The sequence below is a fragment of the Stomoxys calcitrans genome, chromosome 1, assembly GCF_963082655.1.
Source record: "Stomoxys calcitrans chromosome 1, idStoCalc2.1, whole genome shotgun sequence".
Taxonomy (NCBI): Eukaryota; Metazoa; Arthropoda; class Insecta; order Diptera; family Muscidae; genus Stomoxys; species Stomoxys calcitrans.
The window spans coordinates 32564137-32584061 of record NC_081552.1 but is presented as its reverse complement, the minus strand read 5'-3'; the positions used below and the strand labels follow the sequence as shown (position 1 = coordinate 32584061).

The following is a 19925-nucleotide window of genomic DNA, read 5'->3' as shown; positions in this document are numbered from 1 at the left end:
TATTATTAAATAACGAATTAAATTAATTCGTACAATTAAAAATATGGTTAACGTATGCCTTCTTAACCAACTACTTGCCATGATACAAACATAATCGGAGTTCAATGTCAAAAATAATTAAAGCAACAAACACATTGGAAGTGTCATATTCAGGAGCATACTGAGAAGGCTCACAGATGATCGGCACTATGTAGACGGGCCGTAGGCTCGTAATGGGGCCTGAATCCGAGGATAGTCCGCTGGCTTAATAGGAGCGTGATAAGACCCATACTTACTTACGCCTCAGTAGTTTGGTGGACTGCTATGGAGAAAAGGTGCAACATAAGGACCATACAACAGGTCCAGATAACATGTTGTATTGGCATAGGCGGAGCGATGAAGACCACGCCCACTAGGGCACTTGAGACTATTCCAGATATCCGACCCATTGACATTCAGATTAAGTGTGAGGCAGCCACTGCGGCTATGAGCTTAAGGCGATGGGAGAATGGATTGAGGATGGAAGCAGCTCATACCATCGCGGTATAAGCGAGACGACGAAAGGAAACCTGGAAGGAAGGGAAGACGTTTCCGATCGCATACCTGAGATGAACTATGAAGTCGAGTGCGAGGCACTGCTGCCGTCGGCACAGTCTTGACACAGGATTGACGGAACCATAGTATTGCCATCTGGAAGATCATGTCACACGGATGGATCAAAGCCAGAGGACAGAGTGGGCCTGGGGGTTTACATTGAGAACCCAGGGACTGACATCTGTTTTAGACTGCCTGACCATAATACGGTTCTGCAGGCGGAGATCCGGGCGATCACGGAATGCGTGAAGTGGTGTGGTGCTAACGCGAGGACGTTGAGTGTGGCCATCTTTACCGACAGTAAAATTGCCATAAGGGCAATAACAACCAGGACGGTAAGGTCACGAACAGTCTTGCAGTGTAAGAAGGAGATTAACGCCTTCTCTGAGAACGCCTTTGGGTGCCGGGCCATAACGAAGTAAGGCCCGTCTGGCGGTGAAGGCCAGACGACGGCCGTCAACAAACTTGGTTAACCCAAGGCCTTTCGGGTCGACGCAGTCCGAGTTAAGGGAGTGGACGACGACTGCGCATGCAACATTGTGGAACAGCGAAACGGTCGGTAGGACGTCGAAAATCCTATGGGGGGATCCAGATCCAGATGAGAAGACGAGTCTATTACTGAAAGGAAGCAAGAATGAGGTCAGTATAGCTATTGGTATCATAACAGGACACATAGGACTACGTGCTCACTTATGTAAAATCGGCGCGGCAAGTGAAAGCATGTGTATGGCAAGCGGGGAAGATGATGAGATATAGGAGCATTTCCTTTGTCATTGCCCGGCTTTCGCGCCTAACAGATACCGGCACTTAGGTGGACACAATACCAGACATGAACCAACTTAGAGGGAGTGGTATTGAAAACAATTAAGGATTTTGTAAGTAGCGGGGAATTCCTAAATTAAAAATGTTCTTTTTAGAGGTTACTTTATAGTTCTTAGAGCGTTCAACAAGCCGATAACTGGCTTAGGTGTATGTCAATAGTGGCATGGGGCGGATTAAGATCTGCACCCTCTTTTCAACCTAACCTAACCATACACTTTGATTGAAAAGTTTTTTATAAGTCAATGCCAAGTTTAATTGGTAAAATTTAGGTCTATATTTTTTCTGTGAAAGCTCACGTATGTTGAGTACAATAAAGGGCCGTATGTTCGAAATGCGGCCTGTATCCGACTGGCTCTACAGGAGCGTAATAAGACCAATACATACACAGGAAAAATTAAAATCTTGGCTTAATTAAGAAATTTGTATATTCAATTAAAAATTTTGTTGAAATCGGACCTATAAACAAATTTTTATTATATTAATAAACAATTTGGCAATTTGCATTTATGAAAAGCTGAATAATTCAATTAAAGCGGTTACCAACTCAATGAACCAATTTATTGGAAAATTGTTTATTCTTTCAACAACACATTTAACTGACCTTATTAAAATAAATAATTGATTATTTTTCCATAAATAAATCATTTTTTACTTGAGCCGATTAATTGCGAATACAAAATGAAATGAATTGCATTAAAATATTTCGTCTTTTTTATTAAAATCAAAGAACATTTGTTATTACAAACGGAGAAATGTTTAAGGGTTTTAGATGAGGAAAAAATCCAAGTCAACTTTTTCAACAGCGATTTCACTTTTTATTGCTGTAAATGTGGCTTCAAACCAAAATCATTAATATAGCAATATATGCAGGTAGATGGAATATTAGAAAAGGGATTGGGCTGTACGTCGGTGTCTCGGGTATTTTCTTCCTTTACTTATCATACATTTATCATCGCCGGCACCATATTTGTAAAGTCTAAAACGAAGAAATTATTTTTAAATTGAAATAATTCGTAATTAATACTAACGTTAGCGTTTCGTATATACTACCTCGTAGTATTGATCCGCATGAAGGGATGTAGTTGTGTTTCGTTAGTCAAATAAGTCATATAAATAACTAACTGGACAGGGCCCGCTCCGCTGCGCCTTCTTTTACTTTAAGGTTGGTACTATATTCGGTTTTCGCGATGAAACTCCATATAAAAAATGAGCGGAAAATATTGATGGAAATTTTTCGTTTCACCATAGCTTGTTTTTTCATCTAGAGGAAATTTACATTTCACGACGCCCAAAAAGAGCACAACCACTGTCGCTTCGCAACAAGTATTTTTCTTACATAAAACAAGAGCGATCGCCAAACTTTTAATTGTAACTTAGTGTTTGATCTTAGTGATCTTGCTCACATGTATTTACTAAAGGTCGAAAAAAATATTTGTGGATGCATTAACTATTTGTATAAAAATATAAAAAATTTACTTCTAAAATAAAAAAAAATAAATGTTTTTTCATAACAAGTTTTGCAATATGTACGAAGTAATAACGATTGTGAAAGAAAGTATTGTGCTTTTGGTCTTGCTATTTCAACAACATAATACAAGTAGAAGATGCTTGCAAAGGCTTTTGAAAAGTTGTGCTTATTTAAGCAATACCAACGAAAATACTACAAAATCTAATTATTTTAACAAATAAAAGCTGAATTTGTTTCTTTTTAAATAGTTTTGTGTTTCATTATTTATTAATTTGGAAAGGGTGGATTTTGGTTGAGTACGGTCCACACACTCACATTTGTGTGTAAGCATGTATGTTAGCAGCTGATAAATTGGTTGGTGCCATAATAATTTTTATATGTAAATGGCAACATTTTGGCCAAAGAAACCCACAAAAATCAAATGTGGTAACCTTGTCAAACCTCTGAAAGAACGATTTAGGGAAATTTTTTCCCTCAACAATAAAACGTAGTACCAGCCTTTATATGGAACAAAATTTTCCTTGGAATATTTATTTTCGACTATTAAAGAGCTTTTAGTAAAATATCATGCTACGAAAATAGTATATCGCTTGACAAACAGTTTAACAATGTAAGTGCCTTTATCTGAATCCCATATGTTCTTTATTGGTCTACGAATTTAAGTTTGAATGTAAGGTGTACTCCATTCTTAAAATACTTTGTTTCAGCCCGATATTCTCATGATGTCAGATTTAGGGGTGTTTTCGGGGGTAAGGTGGTCCCCCACACATATTGGCATGGTCGAAAAATTTTTACCCTTTGGTGTGTGTTTTGGGGAAGGGGTGATGCCCTTAAAACATGGTCCTACATTTGGATATCAAATTCGTATTCTACTCCCAAATACCCTTATTTGAGCCCCATATTGCGATTGTCAGAAAAAAATTGCTGTTTTTGGGTATTTTGGGAAAGGGGTAGACCCCCTGAAAATTGGTTCCGAAAGTGGTTATCAATTCTTGCTCTACCCCCCAATTCCTTTCATTAAAGTCCCACATTGACTTCCTATTTGGGTGGTGTTATGGGGGTGGAGTGGTCCCATAGATACTTTTCCCGAACATTGATATCAGATTCGTGCTTTACTTCCAAAGACCTTTCATTTGAGTCTCATATTGCTATGGTCATAAATTTGTCCTCTTTGGAGTATGTTCTCGGGCGGCCCCCCAAACACTTGGTCTCACATCTGGATATCAGATTTGTATTCTACACTCAAATACCTTTTATTTAAGTCCCATATATAAAAAAATGCTGCTCATAAAATAAAGTAAAAAACTTTGTTCAAAGTAGTTTACCAATTTTAATCCAATTTGATTGAATTTTAATTAAAAGAAGGAAAAATTGCACGATTTTAGTAAGTTCTACTGATCTATAATTAGTGGCAAATAGTTTATAAACTTGGGTTTGGGAAGTCATTTTACCTAACCAAGTTTCTTCACAATAAATTAAATATTCCTACAGCAAACAACGTTTTTATTTACCAAATATAAACATCACGATTCACTGAATAAGGTTAAGTCAAGCGATCAGCCGACAAAATTTTTTTTTAATTTTTGGCAGGACGTCATCTTGTTCTCTGTTTGCATTAATTCTTTGTTTACGTTTTCTCCTATTTGATGACATTTTCAGATTTGACATTCTTAATGAAGTTCATAGGGCCTATCCACTTTATGTTTTCGCATGTGACCTAACCTTCTATTAGTGAATCCTGTAAAAACATGATGTTATTTTTAATTCAACATATATTACAAAGCTATATTCTTCGAATTGAAAAAATATTCGTTCAAAATAGTTTTGAATTTCCCAAATTTGAGTAGTATTGTACAAATTTAATTCAAATATAAGATTTAAACCTAGGTTTACAGATTTTTGAACAGAGATGATTAAATCCATTTAACTCTAAGTAATACAAACCTAATCTTAATGCATTTATCCTTACAGACTAATATAAATATACATATATACAAACAACATTGATGTTTAACTAGTATTTCAGTTTAGTATAATTTTTCTTTTTAATGAATATATATTCTCAGTAAGATCAAAAAGATGATAATATTTATTAAAATCTAAACAAATACGACGAAAAGGATCATTATTTGCAAAATCGCTTTGATGATATTGAATATTAAGCAGTTGAAAATTTCTCGTTGGTTTTGAAGGAACGTTAATATTAAGCCGGTTTCAAATTCCCGTGTAAAACATTTGAGATGAAAGTGATGTCCAACATTTTCCTACGACTACTGAGAGTAGGGAGCTTTATTAAATTGAATCTAACCGTATAGAAAGGAAGTGTTTGATAATTCCAACCACGATCACGAAGGTAAAATAGCAGAAAGTGTTTCTGTACCCACTCAATTGTATTTCTGTGAATAGTGTAAACCGGGTCCCAAATAACGGATCCACATTCAAGTGTACTCCGGACAAGAGAGGATCGTAACTGGAGGATCTCCCAATTCTTTACTCCATCTTTTCATAAATCCAAGAGAGCTAAAAGATTTATTCACTATCATAGAAATATGTTGTCTAAAATTTAATTTACGATCTTAGAGGATGCCAAGATCTAGAAAAGTTTCTTCTATGTCAATTTCACGACTGTTAAGATGGTAACTTTTTGACAAGCGTTGCGTTCTATAGAAATACATTAATTTATCTTTCGAAATATTTAGTTATTTATTATCATTAAATTTACATTACACCACAGCCGGTTGTACGTACCGGATTGACCCGATGGAGTTCTTCATCGGCAAGGGCTGCCGCCTCAGTGAATAACACACTGCTACAACAACAACAAAAGTTATCAAGATCGTGTTGTAATAAATCCTACTCAGAAAAACACAGAGCGATTGGAAAATTTTGACGTCATCAGCATACATTAAGATTGAAGAATTTTTAAAAACAGAAGGTAAATCATTTATAAACAGATTAAAAAGAATTTGACCTAGACGACTGCCCTGTGGAACACCGGATTTTACAATAATTGACTTAGAAAAAGAATCACCGAAGTGTACATTCACACGTCCATATAAGTAGGAACTAACCCAATTTAATAATACGCATCTGAATAAATTGAAGAAGCTTGATGGGAGATGTTATCAGTCATAATCATTTCAAGAAGTTTTGGTATAGTACTTAACTTTGCAATGCTTCTGTAATTTGATACATCGAACCTACTTCCAGATTTAAATAGGGGCATAACAAAGGATTTTTTCCATAGTTCAGGTACAAGACCTAATTTTATAGATCTATTGAAAATCACGGTTCAAAGAAATTTAAGGTGATCAGCGCAAAATTTAAGTACATTAGCGGGTACCCCATCAGGGCCTGGTTTAAAAGAGCATTTTAGAGATTTCAAGTTCTTAGAAACGGTATCAATAGTTATTCGAGGCATACTCATTAAAGAGGATTAAAGAATCTCGTACGGATATTCAGAGTTGATATCATACATTTTATCAGAATATGTCGAGGCAAAAAAGTTTGCAACCTGTTACATATTTCTTTTTTTCCTTCGGCAATAAGTGAACCATGTTTAAGAGTGTTAGGAAGAGTGCAACATCTTCGCTTCGAATTAACAAATTTATAAAATTTTTTCGGATCTGGTTTTACTCATTGCTAAGTGGAGCATAAATAATTACGGTAGGCAATATTATTTTCGGTATTATATTCCGACCTAGAAATTGAATACATGGAAAAATCCGTAGAAGAACCAGACATTTTATATTTCTTAAATAACTTGTTTTTTCTATTCTTAAGTTTGGCAAGTTTAGGAGTATTCAATGAGGTCCCTGTCAATGTCCGTTTTGAGATTTTGGTAACAGAACTAGAAAAACATGTAAATAGTGTATAATAAAAATTACGCAACCCCTTATTAAGATTATTAGATTTTAATACATCCTCCCAAACGATATTGGATAAAAGACTATTCAATTTTACATAATCTGTTTTAGGAAAAAAGTAGGCTTTATCGGTCTTGACCCCTTGCCTCTTAGGTTTATGAAGAGATGGAATAAAAATTCTTGTATAATAGTTGCAATTAAAACTTCTTCTCCAGCTTTTTTTTGACTTACTATTACGGTCAAATTGCAAATTTTGCCCATGAACATTCCACTAAGGAACAGGGGCAAACTTCTCACATATCAATGAGTGCAGTCCGATTTAAGTTTAAGCTCAATGATAAGGGGCCTCCTTTTTATAGCCGAGTCCGAACGGCGAGCCGCAGTGTGACATCTCTGTGGAGAGAAGTTTTACATAGCATAGTACCTCACAAATGCCGCCAGCATTAGGAGGGGAAAACCACCGCTGAAAAATTGTTTTTTCTGATGGTCTTGCCAGGATTCGAACCCAGGCGTTCAGCGTCATAGGCGGACATGCTAACCTCTGCGCTACGGTGGCCTCCTATTACGGTCACATCGAAAAATTTGGTATTTTAGAAAACCAAAATAAAATGCTCTTAGAAACCTAAAAGGTTTATGACTGATGAAAATTACCAGCGCTGTGTGTGAATAAAATTTGACCGACAATTTTTTCGGGTATGTTTGCTAGACGAGGCGCTGTTAGTGGCAACTACCTGAGGTAATAATAAAAACAAATATGCATATGCCATTTAACATCATGCGCCGCCACCCACAGCAAAATGCATTTCACGTATGCCGCCGACGAAATCGCCTACTAATCACTAATCACTAATACACTAACAACATAGGCAACAGCTGAAAACTACGCAAACAAACGATTTTTTTGAGTTTCGACCATGACGAACCAATTAAAGGTGGTCTCATTTGCCTTGGGTTCCCACATCGAAAAGAGCCCTCCCGATTTCGCAATAATTTAATAGGCATTTCGCTGTGAATGCAGTCAGTACTAGGCTTTAATATACACAATTATGAAATAATCATCGTTTTGTTAGCCCAAATGCAAGTACAAACATGAAAAATTATACTGCTAGCAATGAATAAAAAATCCACTTTGTTAACTAAATGAATAAAAAATCCACTTTGTTAACGTTGAAACATCACGAAGTTCATATGAAGTAATTATTAACTAAAAACAAATAAAAATGTCTTTAGCGCCATATGAAGTTTAACTTTATTCGAAAGTAGTTTATTTTAACTCAACCAGGGGTTCACTTTTCTTGAGTGCAGAGTTCCCGGATCTGGAAAGATAGAACAACACACTGTTACAATAACAACAAGTTTAGATGATACCAAGACATATTGACACAGGTAGTGTACAGCAAACAGCTGAGTAAATTTTTTTTTTTTTTTTCGCGAAGTGCACTATCCGTCAACGAGTTTTGGTTGGTTATAGTTAAGAACCATACCACACACAAACAACGAAAAATGGCGCGAACTAGTGACATGGTCAAAATCAGGGTTGCTATAATCACAGATTTTTGACAGATAGTGCACTCGATTTTTTTTTTGTTGGCCAACTGCTCCTACCTGTTAAATTTGTTTTGGATTATACCATCCATAATATATATATGCCCTACATACAATACAGGACCCCATGACAAAAATCACCTATTTATATGCCTGGAGAAACCGACTAATAAACGGGGTTTTCATTCATTTTCATTCACTGCTCATTAAAACCGGATTTAAGGCTCTCGTCAGCTGATTTTATAAAGGGAAAACAGATGGTTGAGCCATTAAAACAGGTTTTAATTATCAGTGTAAACGTGGTTTACACTGCGGAAAAGTGATTTGAGTCATGATTTACATCCCTATTACCTTTTCCCAACTGCATATGTGTTGAAGCTTTTATACAAGGAAGGAACATCCCACATCTTTCACTCAATCCAAACAACGTGGCATCGCTGATTTCCCAGTTTTATAGCAACAAATGTGAATGTATGATAAACAAAAACCCTCCCAAACTAAAAATCGTTTATCCATATTTCACTCCCCTAAAAAAGTTATATCGTATAAGAGCTTTTGTTGTTTTTACAATAATGGTCAGTGACTGCTTTCGCTTGCATGAAAGCAGACATATTCAAGATTTCTGATGAGCATAAGTACAAAACAACATTTGAGGAAAAAAATGTAAGGAAACAAATACCATGCAAAAATATAACCAACATCATCGGCCCACATACATGCTTATGTACACGAAAGAAAGCAAACAATTAACAAAATTCTTAACAATAAATATTATACGGTCGGTACCCGCCAACAATCGCGCATACCCGTACTTCTCAAGTATTTATACTTTGCCTCATGAGTAGAGATGGGCGATGGGTAAATACCCACATGGTAAATTGGTAAATACCCGGGTATTTATTGGTAAATACCCGGGGTAATTATGATTTTGCAGATATCTTGGGTATAAAAACATTTTCCATACAATATTTGATGATATAGTATTCTTTGTATATAAACCTAACCTTCTGATCTCATATAATCGGATTTTAGTTATTTATAGCCGCTAAACAAGCCGATCTCCAGATTTAAAGTCTTGAGGCAATAAATTGGCAATTTTTCATCTGATTTCGATTAAGTTTGGCACAGTGAGTTTTGGTGGACCCCTACTCATTTTTGTGATGAGTGGTTCATATCGGACTATATTTGGATATAGCTGCCCCATAGACCGATCGCCTGATCTCCCGATTGAGGGTATTGAAGCCATACAAGATCCATTTATTACCCGAATTCGATGAAATTTGGCACAGTATGTTCTGGTAGACCCCTACCCATTTCTTTTAAATGTGGTCCAGATCGGACCATATTTGGATATAGCTGCCATACAGATCGATCTCCTGATATAGAGTATTAAGCCTATAAAAGGAGCATTTTTCATCCGATTTGGATGAAACCTTATTCAGAATTACCAAGTCGTTTTACAATTGCAGTTCTTGAGCTTATAAAATATTTCCTGTGCAGTTACTAATAGTTGATTAATGGATAAAATATGTCGTTTGATTGCTATTTGCTAAACCCGGGGCTATATTCAAACATTTGTCAATAATCTTACTGCTGCAAATTTTGTAGCAATCAGATGAGAAACTCGACTTTTATGTATGTATCAGTACCTAATAGTCCAATCTGGTCTACATTTCCTATAAGGTTTAGAGAGGTACCAGAACTCGATGTGTCGAATTTCATCGAAATAGGATGAAAATGCTTTTTTTGCGTTTTATATCATTACACTATGTTGGGAGATCGGTCTATAAAGCAACTATATCCAAATATAGTCGGATCTGAACCACACTTCACAGAAATAGGTAGGGGTCTACTAGAACTCACTGTGACTAATTTCATCGAAATCGGATGAAAAATTACCAATTTATTGCCTCAAGACTTTAAGTCTGGAGATTGGTCTATATAGCAGCTTTTATGATTGGTTAAAGAACACAAAATAAAATTATAAATCGAATCAACTCTTTTACATAAATTTTTTCTTCATATTCCTAACATTAAAAAACAAAAACAAAATTCTAAGTTTGGTTAAGCACTTTCACTCTAGAGCGATTTAAATATGATAACAATTAAATATAAGCACCACAAAGTCTGCGTTCAGTAATTAAAAATAAAAAAAGAGTTATTTAAACACAAAATAAAAACATATTAACTCATTCCTAATATTTGGTAGGATAGCCACGTTGTTTTAAGACTGCACTTAGTCTATTTGGCATGGAGTTTACCAACTTCTCTGTTTCCTCAGATGTTATTTTCGCCCATTCTGCCTGCATGACACTTCGTAACATCTCCTTGCTGGTTATAACGTGCTGACGTGGGATCTTCTCCAATAGATCCCAAAGATGCTCAATGGAGTTGAGATCTGGTGATTGGGGTGGTGTTTTAATCTGCTTTGGAGTGTTATATAGAAGCCAAAGCCTAACAACCTCCGATGTTTGCTTTGGATCGTTATCTTGTTGGAACCAAAATGTCGTTGCTAACCCTAGTTTGGCAGCACTTAGTTTAAAATTTTTTTTTTCAAAATATTGAGATAACCCCATTTATCCATTTTGGACTCAATAAATTCTAATTGACCCACTCCACTAGCAGCCATACACCCCCACACCATAACTTCACCATCACCGTGCTTCACCGTTCCAACTAAATTTAGTTTTTCCAGCTCAGTCCCGGACTTGCACTACACTATTTGCCGACCTTTAATGCCAAATATACAGAATTTGCTCTCGTCGGAGAAAATAATTTGTTTCGAGACTCCTGAATTCTTATTGATGAAAGTATTAGCGAATGCAATCCGCTTTTGTCTGTTTATGACTGAAATATACGGCTCTCTTCGAGCAACTCTTCCATTAAATCCAGCTCTATGTAATATTTTTCTGGCAGTTTCGGCCCAGATGCTTTTTTTAAACATTGTTTTAATATTTTCAACAATGTTGGTTGATGTTATACGAGGGTTGTTGCTTGCCATATTAATCACTTTGCTCTCTTCTCTAACGGATAATTTTTTTGGACGCCCAGGCCGAGGCTTTGAAATTATAATGCCGGTTTCTTTGTAATTATTAATTACGCGCTGGACAGAAGAATTCGTTCTTCCAACTGTTCCACCAATATTTCTAAAGCTTTGTCCTTCTTTCCACAATTTAATAATTATTTTTCTTTCAGATATGCATATTTCCTTTCCTTTAGTTTCCATGTTTCCAAATTTATTATTTAAAAAAAAACACGTGTAACTATCACTTCTTATGATAATGAACTGAAACTGATCAAAAATAAGAACAAGCATCATAAAAAGTAACGGTACTTTCAAAGTAAACAAAGTGAAAGTAGACTTTTTGGTTGCCATAATTTCTTCTTATGAGGCAAAAGTACCGTTAGAACAAAAAAGAAAAAGCAAACTTGTATTTTTGTTTTCTAATTCAAGAAATATAAGACACAACATATACAACAAAACTTAACTTTATTTATTTTTTATGTTGTATTTTAATCATTAAATAAGAAATTGTCACATGAACGCAGACTTTATGGACTATGTGTATTTATAACTAAATTCCGATTTTATGAGATCAGAAGGTCAGGTTTATATACAAAGAATACGAAATCATCAAAAATTGTTTGGAAAATGTTTTCATACCCAAGATATCTACAAAATTATTATTACCCAAAAAAGGTATTTATTGGATATTTTCCCAATAAATACCCAGCGTTGGGTATTTACTCGGTAAATACCCATCTCTATCCATGAGGAAATAAAAACAACAACAACATAGCGCTAGCAAATACTAAATGATTTTTGAACACAGAGAGAAACAAAACTGAAAGAGACAAAGTATGAATGCTGCTCTTGTACACGTTTATACGAAAGGTAGAGAGGGGAAAACTTAAGTGTGTTTTCCCCTCTCTGCCACAATGTATCCCAATATATGACACAATGGATCAGTTCGCTAAATTTTGCAAATGCATGTAGACACATTTAATCGAAGCTTATTTCCATTAATAATGAATTCGTATTTTTTGTTACCTATAGAATTTTATTTTTTGGAATTGAAACGTAGGATATGCGGCAACTTTGCCATTCTATTCATAAAGCACAATGAAAACCATATGGTGATGTCCGTCCTTCGACGGCATGCCTACTTTCGAGCATATTTCTCATACGCGAACAGTGCTTTTGTAGTTAAAACAACAAAAATACCAACAACAGCGAAAAATCCAACATAATTGTTAAATACACATACGCATCACAGTCATGCATGTACATTGACGATGAGGAAAAAAAGAGAAACTAGCGTGCCAATCCATTTTCCAACAATGCTACTCTCAACGCTGTTGTTATTTCAACTCTATATGTAAATAGTTGTTTTTTTTTCTCTGCTGCCATCATCGTCTCATCTCTGCAACGACAAATTTTTATGAGTTAAGGGCGCGTATAGTCAAGCTTCGTGGAAATACGTTTGCATGCACGTAACGTTTGTGTGTATTCACTCAAACATTTTCATGACAGAGCCACGCATTTTTGGTATCATGCCATATGATGGCAGAGATAACTAATCATCGTTATTATGGGAAGAATTGAACGCGTATTAACCAAGAGATTGACTTAAACAAGGGGAGAGAAAATATCCCTTTGATTGAGATGAGTTAAGAGATATTCAGAATGTTGCAGAAGAGAATATAAGAAAATCATGTTTACAATCACGACTGCAATACGCGATACATAATGCATTTGTTTGCAGCGCCTACATAGTTTAAATGGCATTGGTATCACACTTCAAAACACTTGTTAAGATGATCAAGTGCCAGGCAGGGGACTTTCGGCAATATCACTAGTTTTTAGGGACACCAAAATCAGACATGGCCTTAACATTTTCGAACGTATTGGACTGTCGAAAGCTGACTTGTTGCCGACAAATATCTAGTGGAAGAAGAGTACACTTTGCTCTTATCGCTATTTCTCTTCTACAATAGTTATATCCGTCCTTGTACTGTGTGGGTTTATATGCACTTGGAAAAATATTCGTATCTGCATTTTATCTGCGTCAAACAGAAATTATTGTGGGCTGGGTTTCTGCTGATCCATTGTATATTGGTGTGAGCCTAGGTAAAGCTGATAAGAGATGCCCTTTTTACAGCAGAGTGCGAACGGCGGGCCGCAGTGTGACACCTCTTTGGGGGGAAGTTTTTACATGGCTCCTATGTATGTCATAGTACCTCACAAATCTCGCCAGCATTAGGAGGGCGTCATAGGCGACATACCAGCCTCTGCGCTACGGTGATTGATTATGGTTTATCATCATTGAGCTTAACCTGCATCGGATAGCACTCACTGATGTATGAGAAATTTGGCCCTGTAAATGGAATTTTAATGGGCAAATTTGACTTTTGCAATTACCAATCATGAATCAACAGTCCGAAGTCGTGCTTCCTCAGCCTAAAGATAAACTATGTCCTGTTTCATGAAATACACGACCATAGGACCTTCGCCACCCTGCAACCCACAGCACGAGCCCACGTCGCATATGCGCGGTCATCGTAGAAAGCTTTAACCCCACGAAGAAAATCGCACAGCGAAGGGTTTTCTGATTCTGTATCGCGATGCGCTTATTGACATCGTCTCCGCCTGAAAGACGTTAGACCAGTCCACAAACCTTTATGTTTCCCTGATTCCAAAGACACTCAATGAAGACTCCTGCGCTGGTGTCCGTATCCAATTTTGATTCGTCCGTAGATACAAAAGGTCCCGAAAAGGACGGGATATACCCAGCCCAGAGGTCCTCTCTGTGAAAAGTAAGTCCACCTCGTTTACAAGGAAGGACTCCGTGCCAGTCCCCTTTCAATTTAGTCCCATTCGCTTACATAGCAGGTACCGTGAACGGCAGAAAAAACCCTCCTCCCCGGGAAAAAATACCACTAAGACGCGTCTCCCATCGTTGTTTTCAAGAGTGAGCTGCAGCTCAATTCAATCGAGGACTGGTGCCCTGTAAACACAAAGCTTTCTTTCATTATCTGGTTGTTGTTGTAGCCTCATTTTCATGTGGAGGTGGCGATTCTCGACAAGCTCCGGTAGGTGGGCAAGCTCGTTCCGGTCCAAAGGACCGATCGCCGCGGGAACAGTGTGGCCATTGGTTATTTAAAAACGCCAATAACTCGCCTTGTCATATCGAGCTTCATAGGCACTCAGTATTTGTGCAAGAGCCGGTGCCATCCGGCCTCTCCGCTCGATACCGCTCATTATCCGAGACTGCCGTTTCAGCGGCAGGTTGCGGATAATGGAACACTCCAACCGGTGGACGCGCCCGGTAGCTTCTCGTGACAGCAATGAACATCACACAGATTCAATCACGATTCGACCCTTCACCGTCGTATCAAAAGAGGGAACATTCCCACGTCCACCACAGCGTCATGTAGGAATCTAAAAGTGTCCATCTTCCTGGCCTATCATTATTCCATCTGAACTGTCAAATGCTTAGCAAGTCCTGGATTTCGTTAGGCACTTCGGTTTACCGTCGTATATTCTCATCAGCCGCAAGCCCTGTGGGTCCATTGATACCATACCGGCGAAGAAAAGAACAATGAGTTCTCACCCTGTTCGCTCTTAAAGCGGTCGTTCTCTGTACAAGAGCTGGCAAACTATCGATAGTCGCAACATTCGATATTTTCGATAGTTGTAATAATAAATATCGATATTATCGTTCATTTCTTATCACCTATATTTCAAACGGAAATGAGAAGTAAAACTCGGGAGATCGAGTTATATAGAAGCTATCAAGGCACAGACCGAATAAAACCAAATTTAATTAAGTCAGTTGGAAGTCATTCATTGTAAAAAATTCTAGCCTAACCAGATGAAAATTGCGCCCTCTATAGGCGCAATGTGTCGTTAAAGATACATTTAGTGTCGGAATTCCTATTTTTGTTCATACAAATGCAGGCTATTATCATGAGCTTGAGACTGCTAGTAGTGATCCTCCGATGTTCACAAAAATCTTCCTAATGGAACCGTTATATTCGTGCATCTGTGGGGTTGGGGTTTCTCGTGAACAGGAGTATCTTTTCTTATGCATTCAGCCAGCGGTATAGGCCGTAGAATTCCAATCAGAGTCTAGTTGTTGCTATTGGTTTTGTAGCAGTGTGTTATATACTGAGGCGGCAGACCTTGTCGATGAAGGACTCCATCGGGTCAACCCGTTACGCACAACCGGCTGCTGTCCACATTTGTATGTGGAGATCCTCACCAAGCTCGTATAGGTGAGCAAGCTCGTTCCGATCCATAAGACCCATCGCCGCAGAAACGTTATGGCCATTGGTTATTTAAAGGTGCCAATGACTTGCCTTGTCATATCGAGTATCATAGGCACTTAGTATTTGAGCATGAGCCGGTGTCCCACTGAGACTCTCAACTTGATTACGCTGATTGTTCGCGACTGGTTATGGGGTTAGTGTGGTCCGTACAACGAATTCCATCACGCTCTTCTGCGAGTACCACTGCCTGCGTCGGGAAATTGGCCTGGACTTGGGGTATTCGACCGGCTGGTATACAGCGAGCGGTTGCTGTGTTAATGATTTCCCGGAATTTCCTCTCGGCAAGAAGCACATACAAGGCGGATGCCAGTTCACTGAAGCGGCGATTGGTGTACTCTCTAAAGCCAGCCCAATCGGCATTCTACTGATTGATAAACGTCCTCATAGGTTATGAAGTCGGGTGGTCGGTCGATGGCGAGAATTATGGGTGGTCTGACCCCAAAGAGATGACGGATTGCCAGGATACGTCACTCAAAAGATCAGGGGATGCAATGGAAATGTAGTGCTCATAGTTTTCCCGTGTCAGACGGTTTTGTCACTTTAGTCATCTATCCGCTTCATATATTGTACATAAATTAATTTTCTTCTGAATTCTTAATTCATCTACAACTACGTATCCTGCGATTAAATTCTGCAGCTTTTATAATATAATCTATTACATTGAGTTTTTTTCCTCATCGCTGATTAGAAGTTTATGTGTGGGTAAAATGAAAAACAAAGTACTTTTTTTTGTTAAGACAAAGAAATAAATTATTTATGTTATCAATTATACAATTATAAATCTTAATGTTTTTAAAAAATGGAAAATCAAACTACATAATTTACACGAATTTAATTAAGAAGCATCATATCATTATGGCAATCCCAATTACAATGTAATGTACATACATGAGAATAAAGCGCAAGTATATTCACGGCCATTTCATACTCAATACGGTATTGCATTGGGTGGTCTTGTTTAGGACAAATTAAAATTTTGTGTAAAATCATATTCGATGGTTGGTATAACAGTTTGTACGAATTTTAAGAAAATTATTAAATATAAGTGCACCCCCAATTCTCCACCACCCTCCTCGACGGTTTGTATAATTTTCTTCATAATATCGGCATGTCGACAGGGGTGAACCGAAGCCATATTGGGACCAGGCAGGTGGGGATGGGTTTCCATGGTTACAGTCTTCTTGGCGTGATCTTGAGACACATCTTCATACATTTGTTCGACTGTTAAGGGTTTACGATTCTGAAAATGTTTGGAAAAACTTTTGTACACAGGGCTTGTTGCTACGATTTATACACTATAGTTACCTCATCGTAACCTACCACCCACAAGCGTGGCGTTTGATAGTATTTATCATAGGTAATATGAAGGTCATAAGTACGTGTATGTAGTACGGAATCTTGAGTATCAAATGAAGCCGAGGCTCCTTCACTTTTATTGGCTTCCGATTTATCAGTTTTTCTTACAGTAGTAGCCACCGCTGGATCTACTAAATCCAACATGCCACTCTCTTCAAACTCATCCATATCTAAGGCTTCGTCATCGTCTTCTTCCGCGCCAGCATCGTCCATGTTACCAGGTTCTTCATTATTAGGGGTATGCATTTCTTCCTGCAAAATAAATAAATTTGACTATCCAAATAAGAACGTGTCCGATGTATTTCATAAAAGCTGTAGTCTTAAACTATCTTCTCTATAGCAGTTGCTTTATCTGGCAGACGCTTCAAGAGCTAAGCTCTCGAGGGAAATACTATTCCTTGGCGCAGTAAACACAAAATCTTATTGGATTGTGGCTATCAGTTAACATGATATTTAACCCAACCTGAAGTCTAAGAGATGAATGTGCACATCCGTATTCTCCACACATATGTTGTAGCTCTTGCTTGAACATTTTTTCATAAGAAATCAGTTTTCTGGAGAATTTCTACAGGTAATGCACGGACAGATATACATTTTTGTCTGCGCACTACATTCGGTATATTGGGAATTAGGCTAATCAGTTTTATTTCATTTCTCTTACCCTATCATCCAATGTTAGTTCGCAAATTTTTTCATCAAGCTCGGCAGATGTGCCATCCTCGTTCATTTGATGCGTCTCTACCCAACCACCATCTCCACCCTCTTCTTCAACGACCGTTTCTTCACCAACATATTCCATTTGCTTACAACGCCGATAGCAGGGAACATTGCGTGTTATCAAAAATTGTTTATCTGGAGGAAAAGCAAGTAGGAAATTATACATATGAAGAATTAAGATTTTTAAGATTTAAATACCTTTGGGTAAATACGGCTTTGTTTTATTGTCATCACCAGCTGCCCACTGCCATGTGGGACAATGATGAACCAAATGATCACCAGCCGCCACAAATTCCTCTGGTGTAAGTACTCCTGTTTCTCGAAATTTGGATTCCTTTACATATAAAAAAATAATGATTTATATTATGACTCATCTTTTGTTTTCTATTAGAACCGGTAAACGAACTCTATGATTCCGTCTTCTTTGTTACCCTAAGATGATAATGTTGGCCATCCCACCCACTCTTGATAACAGATAAAAACTACAACTGGTCTTTACCTTCAAAACGGGAGTTAGATATTCAGCAACATTTAGGGCTGTTCCCTTAACTGTATTTAAAACACTTTGCATCTTTATGTCCTTCTGTACGCAAAATTATTCAGGAATTTAAAAATTTCCACAATTTCTTACAAATAAATGGATTCCAAATACAATAAATGAGCAGAGCAAGGCAACATAGGGATCTAAAAGTCGACTTTCGAATAATCGCTCTATCAATTTTTTTATGACAAAAATCGAAAAATTGATTTTAAAGTAATAGAGACTTTACATGGCACATTTTGATGCATGGTCTTTGTAATAGTATTGGTGAAAATAAGGGTGTATGCGTCACATGTACACCTAATCATCAGTCATGGCCGAAAAATTAAAATCATTTGATTTTTTCAATGATTGGCGTCTATCGATTACCTTTTACACAGAAACAGATATGTAGTCATTACTTGACAGATATTGTAAATCACGTTTTGTCCAAAAAAAAGTTACAAAAACGAAGAAATAAAGTGTTGAAAATTGAAAAAAAAATCGATATGCCGTTTTTGGCAAAAGCTTTAATCAACACGTACACAAGATGAGTACGATCATGATGTGCCGTATAAAAGGTTCAAACACACGAATTTTAATGGGGAGTTCACATAGCACATCTAAGCTTCTTTATCGAGTGCACGTGTTGATAAATAAGCTAAAAACGGTTGATAATTTCCGTACTTTTTGATTTTTTTTTTACATTGTGTCAACCTGTGATTTTTGTGCCCTGCCCTCCTATTTCGAAACAAAAATCGGAAGATTTGGGTAAGTGTGATATACCAAATTTAAGGTGTTGATCCCTTTAATTTTAACTTTTTTAAACGAAGTCCATTTATGGCTTCCATACTGGATTTAATGTCCTACCCTCCAGTTTCAAAATAGAAATCTGGAAGGATTGTTCAACGAAAAACAGTTCTGGGATATGCGTGGTACACCAAATGATATCCCCTTTAATTTTGTATACGCGCTTTTTAGATCGAAGTCCATTTATGGCTTCCAGACTCGATTTTGTGTCCTGCCCTCCAGTTTCAAAATAGAAATCTGGAAGCATTTTTCTACGAAATACAGTTCTGGGGTGTGTGTGGTAACCGAATTCCTCTCGCGGAACAATTAAAATTCCGCGACTATTCCGAAAGCAGAATAGAATACCTAACCTAAATAATGAAAAACGAACCATTGAAGCCAATAAAATAAACAAAAATGATGCCGGCAATAGTTTTAAGTGTTCCACTATAATAGTTTTTTGCCGTTTTTCTCGCTATAAGCAGAGTACTACATTTCTACCTATTTTTAGCCAACGTTTTTTTATATGGAGTTTGATAGCATTCCGCCTTAAAAGCTGAACAGAATACTCAGCTGGGGCTAGAAAATCCGCTAGACTGTATGGCGAAACAATTAAAGGTGGTCTCATTTCTACAACAACGAAAAATCATATGATGCAATCCGCCATTTTGCCATTAAGCTGATCGACGGTTTGCCAACACACAAGGCGGATTTAATAAGGTGGTCTCACCCGAACAGTTGTTAACAGCCGGCCAGGTTTGACGGTATTAAGATGTCAGATTTTTGTTGCATTCTCTTTATTGTTATCTACTTTCTGCCATATTCTCTGCTCATGTACGCACACGTATTTGTTTATGTGTGTTGGCGAAACATATATCAGCTTGATGGTGGATTGCACCATATGATTTGTAGTTGTTATACAAATGAGACCACCTTT

At 37.3% G+C, this 19925-nt stretch overlaps 1 protein-coding gene across 1 annotated transcript; it reads right to left on the bottom strand.

Moving 5' to 3' along the window:
- Positions 1-16426: 16426 nt before the first annotated feature.
- On the bottom strand, positions 16427-18396 carry LOC106092881 (ubiquitin-like-conjugating enzyme ATG3). Its single transcript, XM_013259825.2, has 5 exons — positions 18179-18396; positions 17878-18013; positions 17624-17814; positions 16912-17214; positions 16427-16846 (listed from the first exon to the last, which is right to left on the bottom strand). The coding sequence occupies exons 1-5, from the start codon at positions 18248-18250 to the stop codon at positions 16565-16567; spliced, it is 984 nt and encodes a 327-aa protein (XP_013115279.1). The 5' UTR covers positions 18251-18396; the 3' UTR covers positions 16427-16564.
- Between the last annotated feature and the right edge of the window lie 1529 nt (positions 18397-19925).

Excerpts from the sequence above, each read along its gene's own strand:
- LOC106092881 (XM_013259825.2), bottom strand. The coding sequence starts at position 18,250 with ATGCAAAGTGTTTTAAATACAGTTAAGGGAACAGCCCTAAATGTTGCT. Across the intron at positions 17,815-17,877 it reads AAAGCCGTATTTACCCAAAG|ATAAACAATTTTTGATAACA; the intron begins GTATTTAAATCT and ends CTTTTCCTCCAG. Across the intron at positions 16,847-16,911 it reads GGGTGGTAGGTTACGATGAG|AATCGTAAACCCTTAACAGT; the intron begins GTAACTATAGTG and ends AAACATTTTCAG.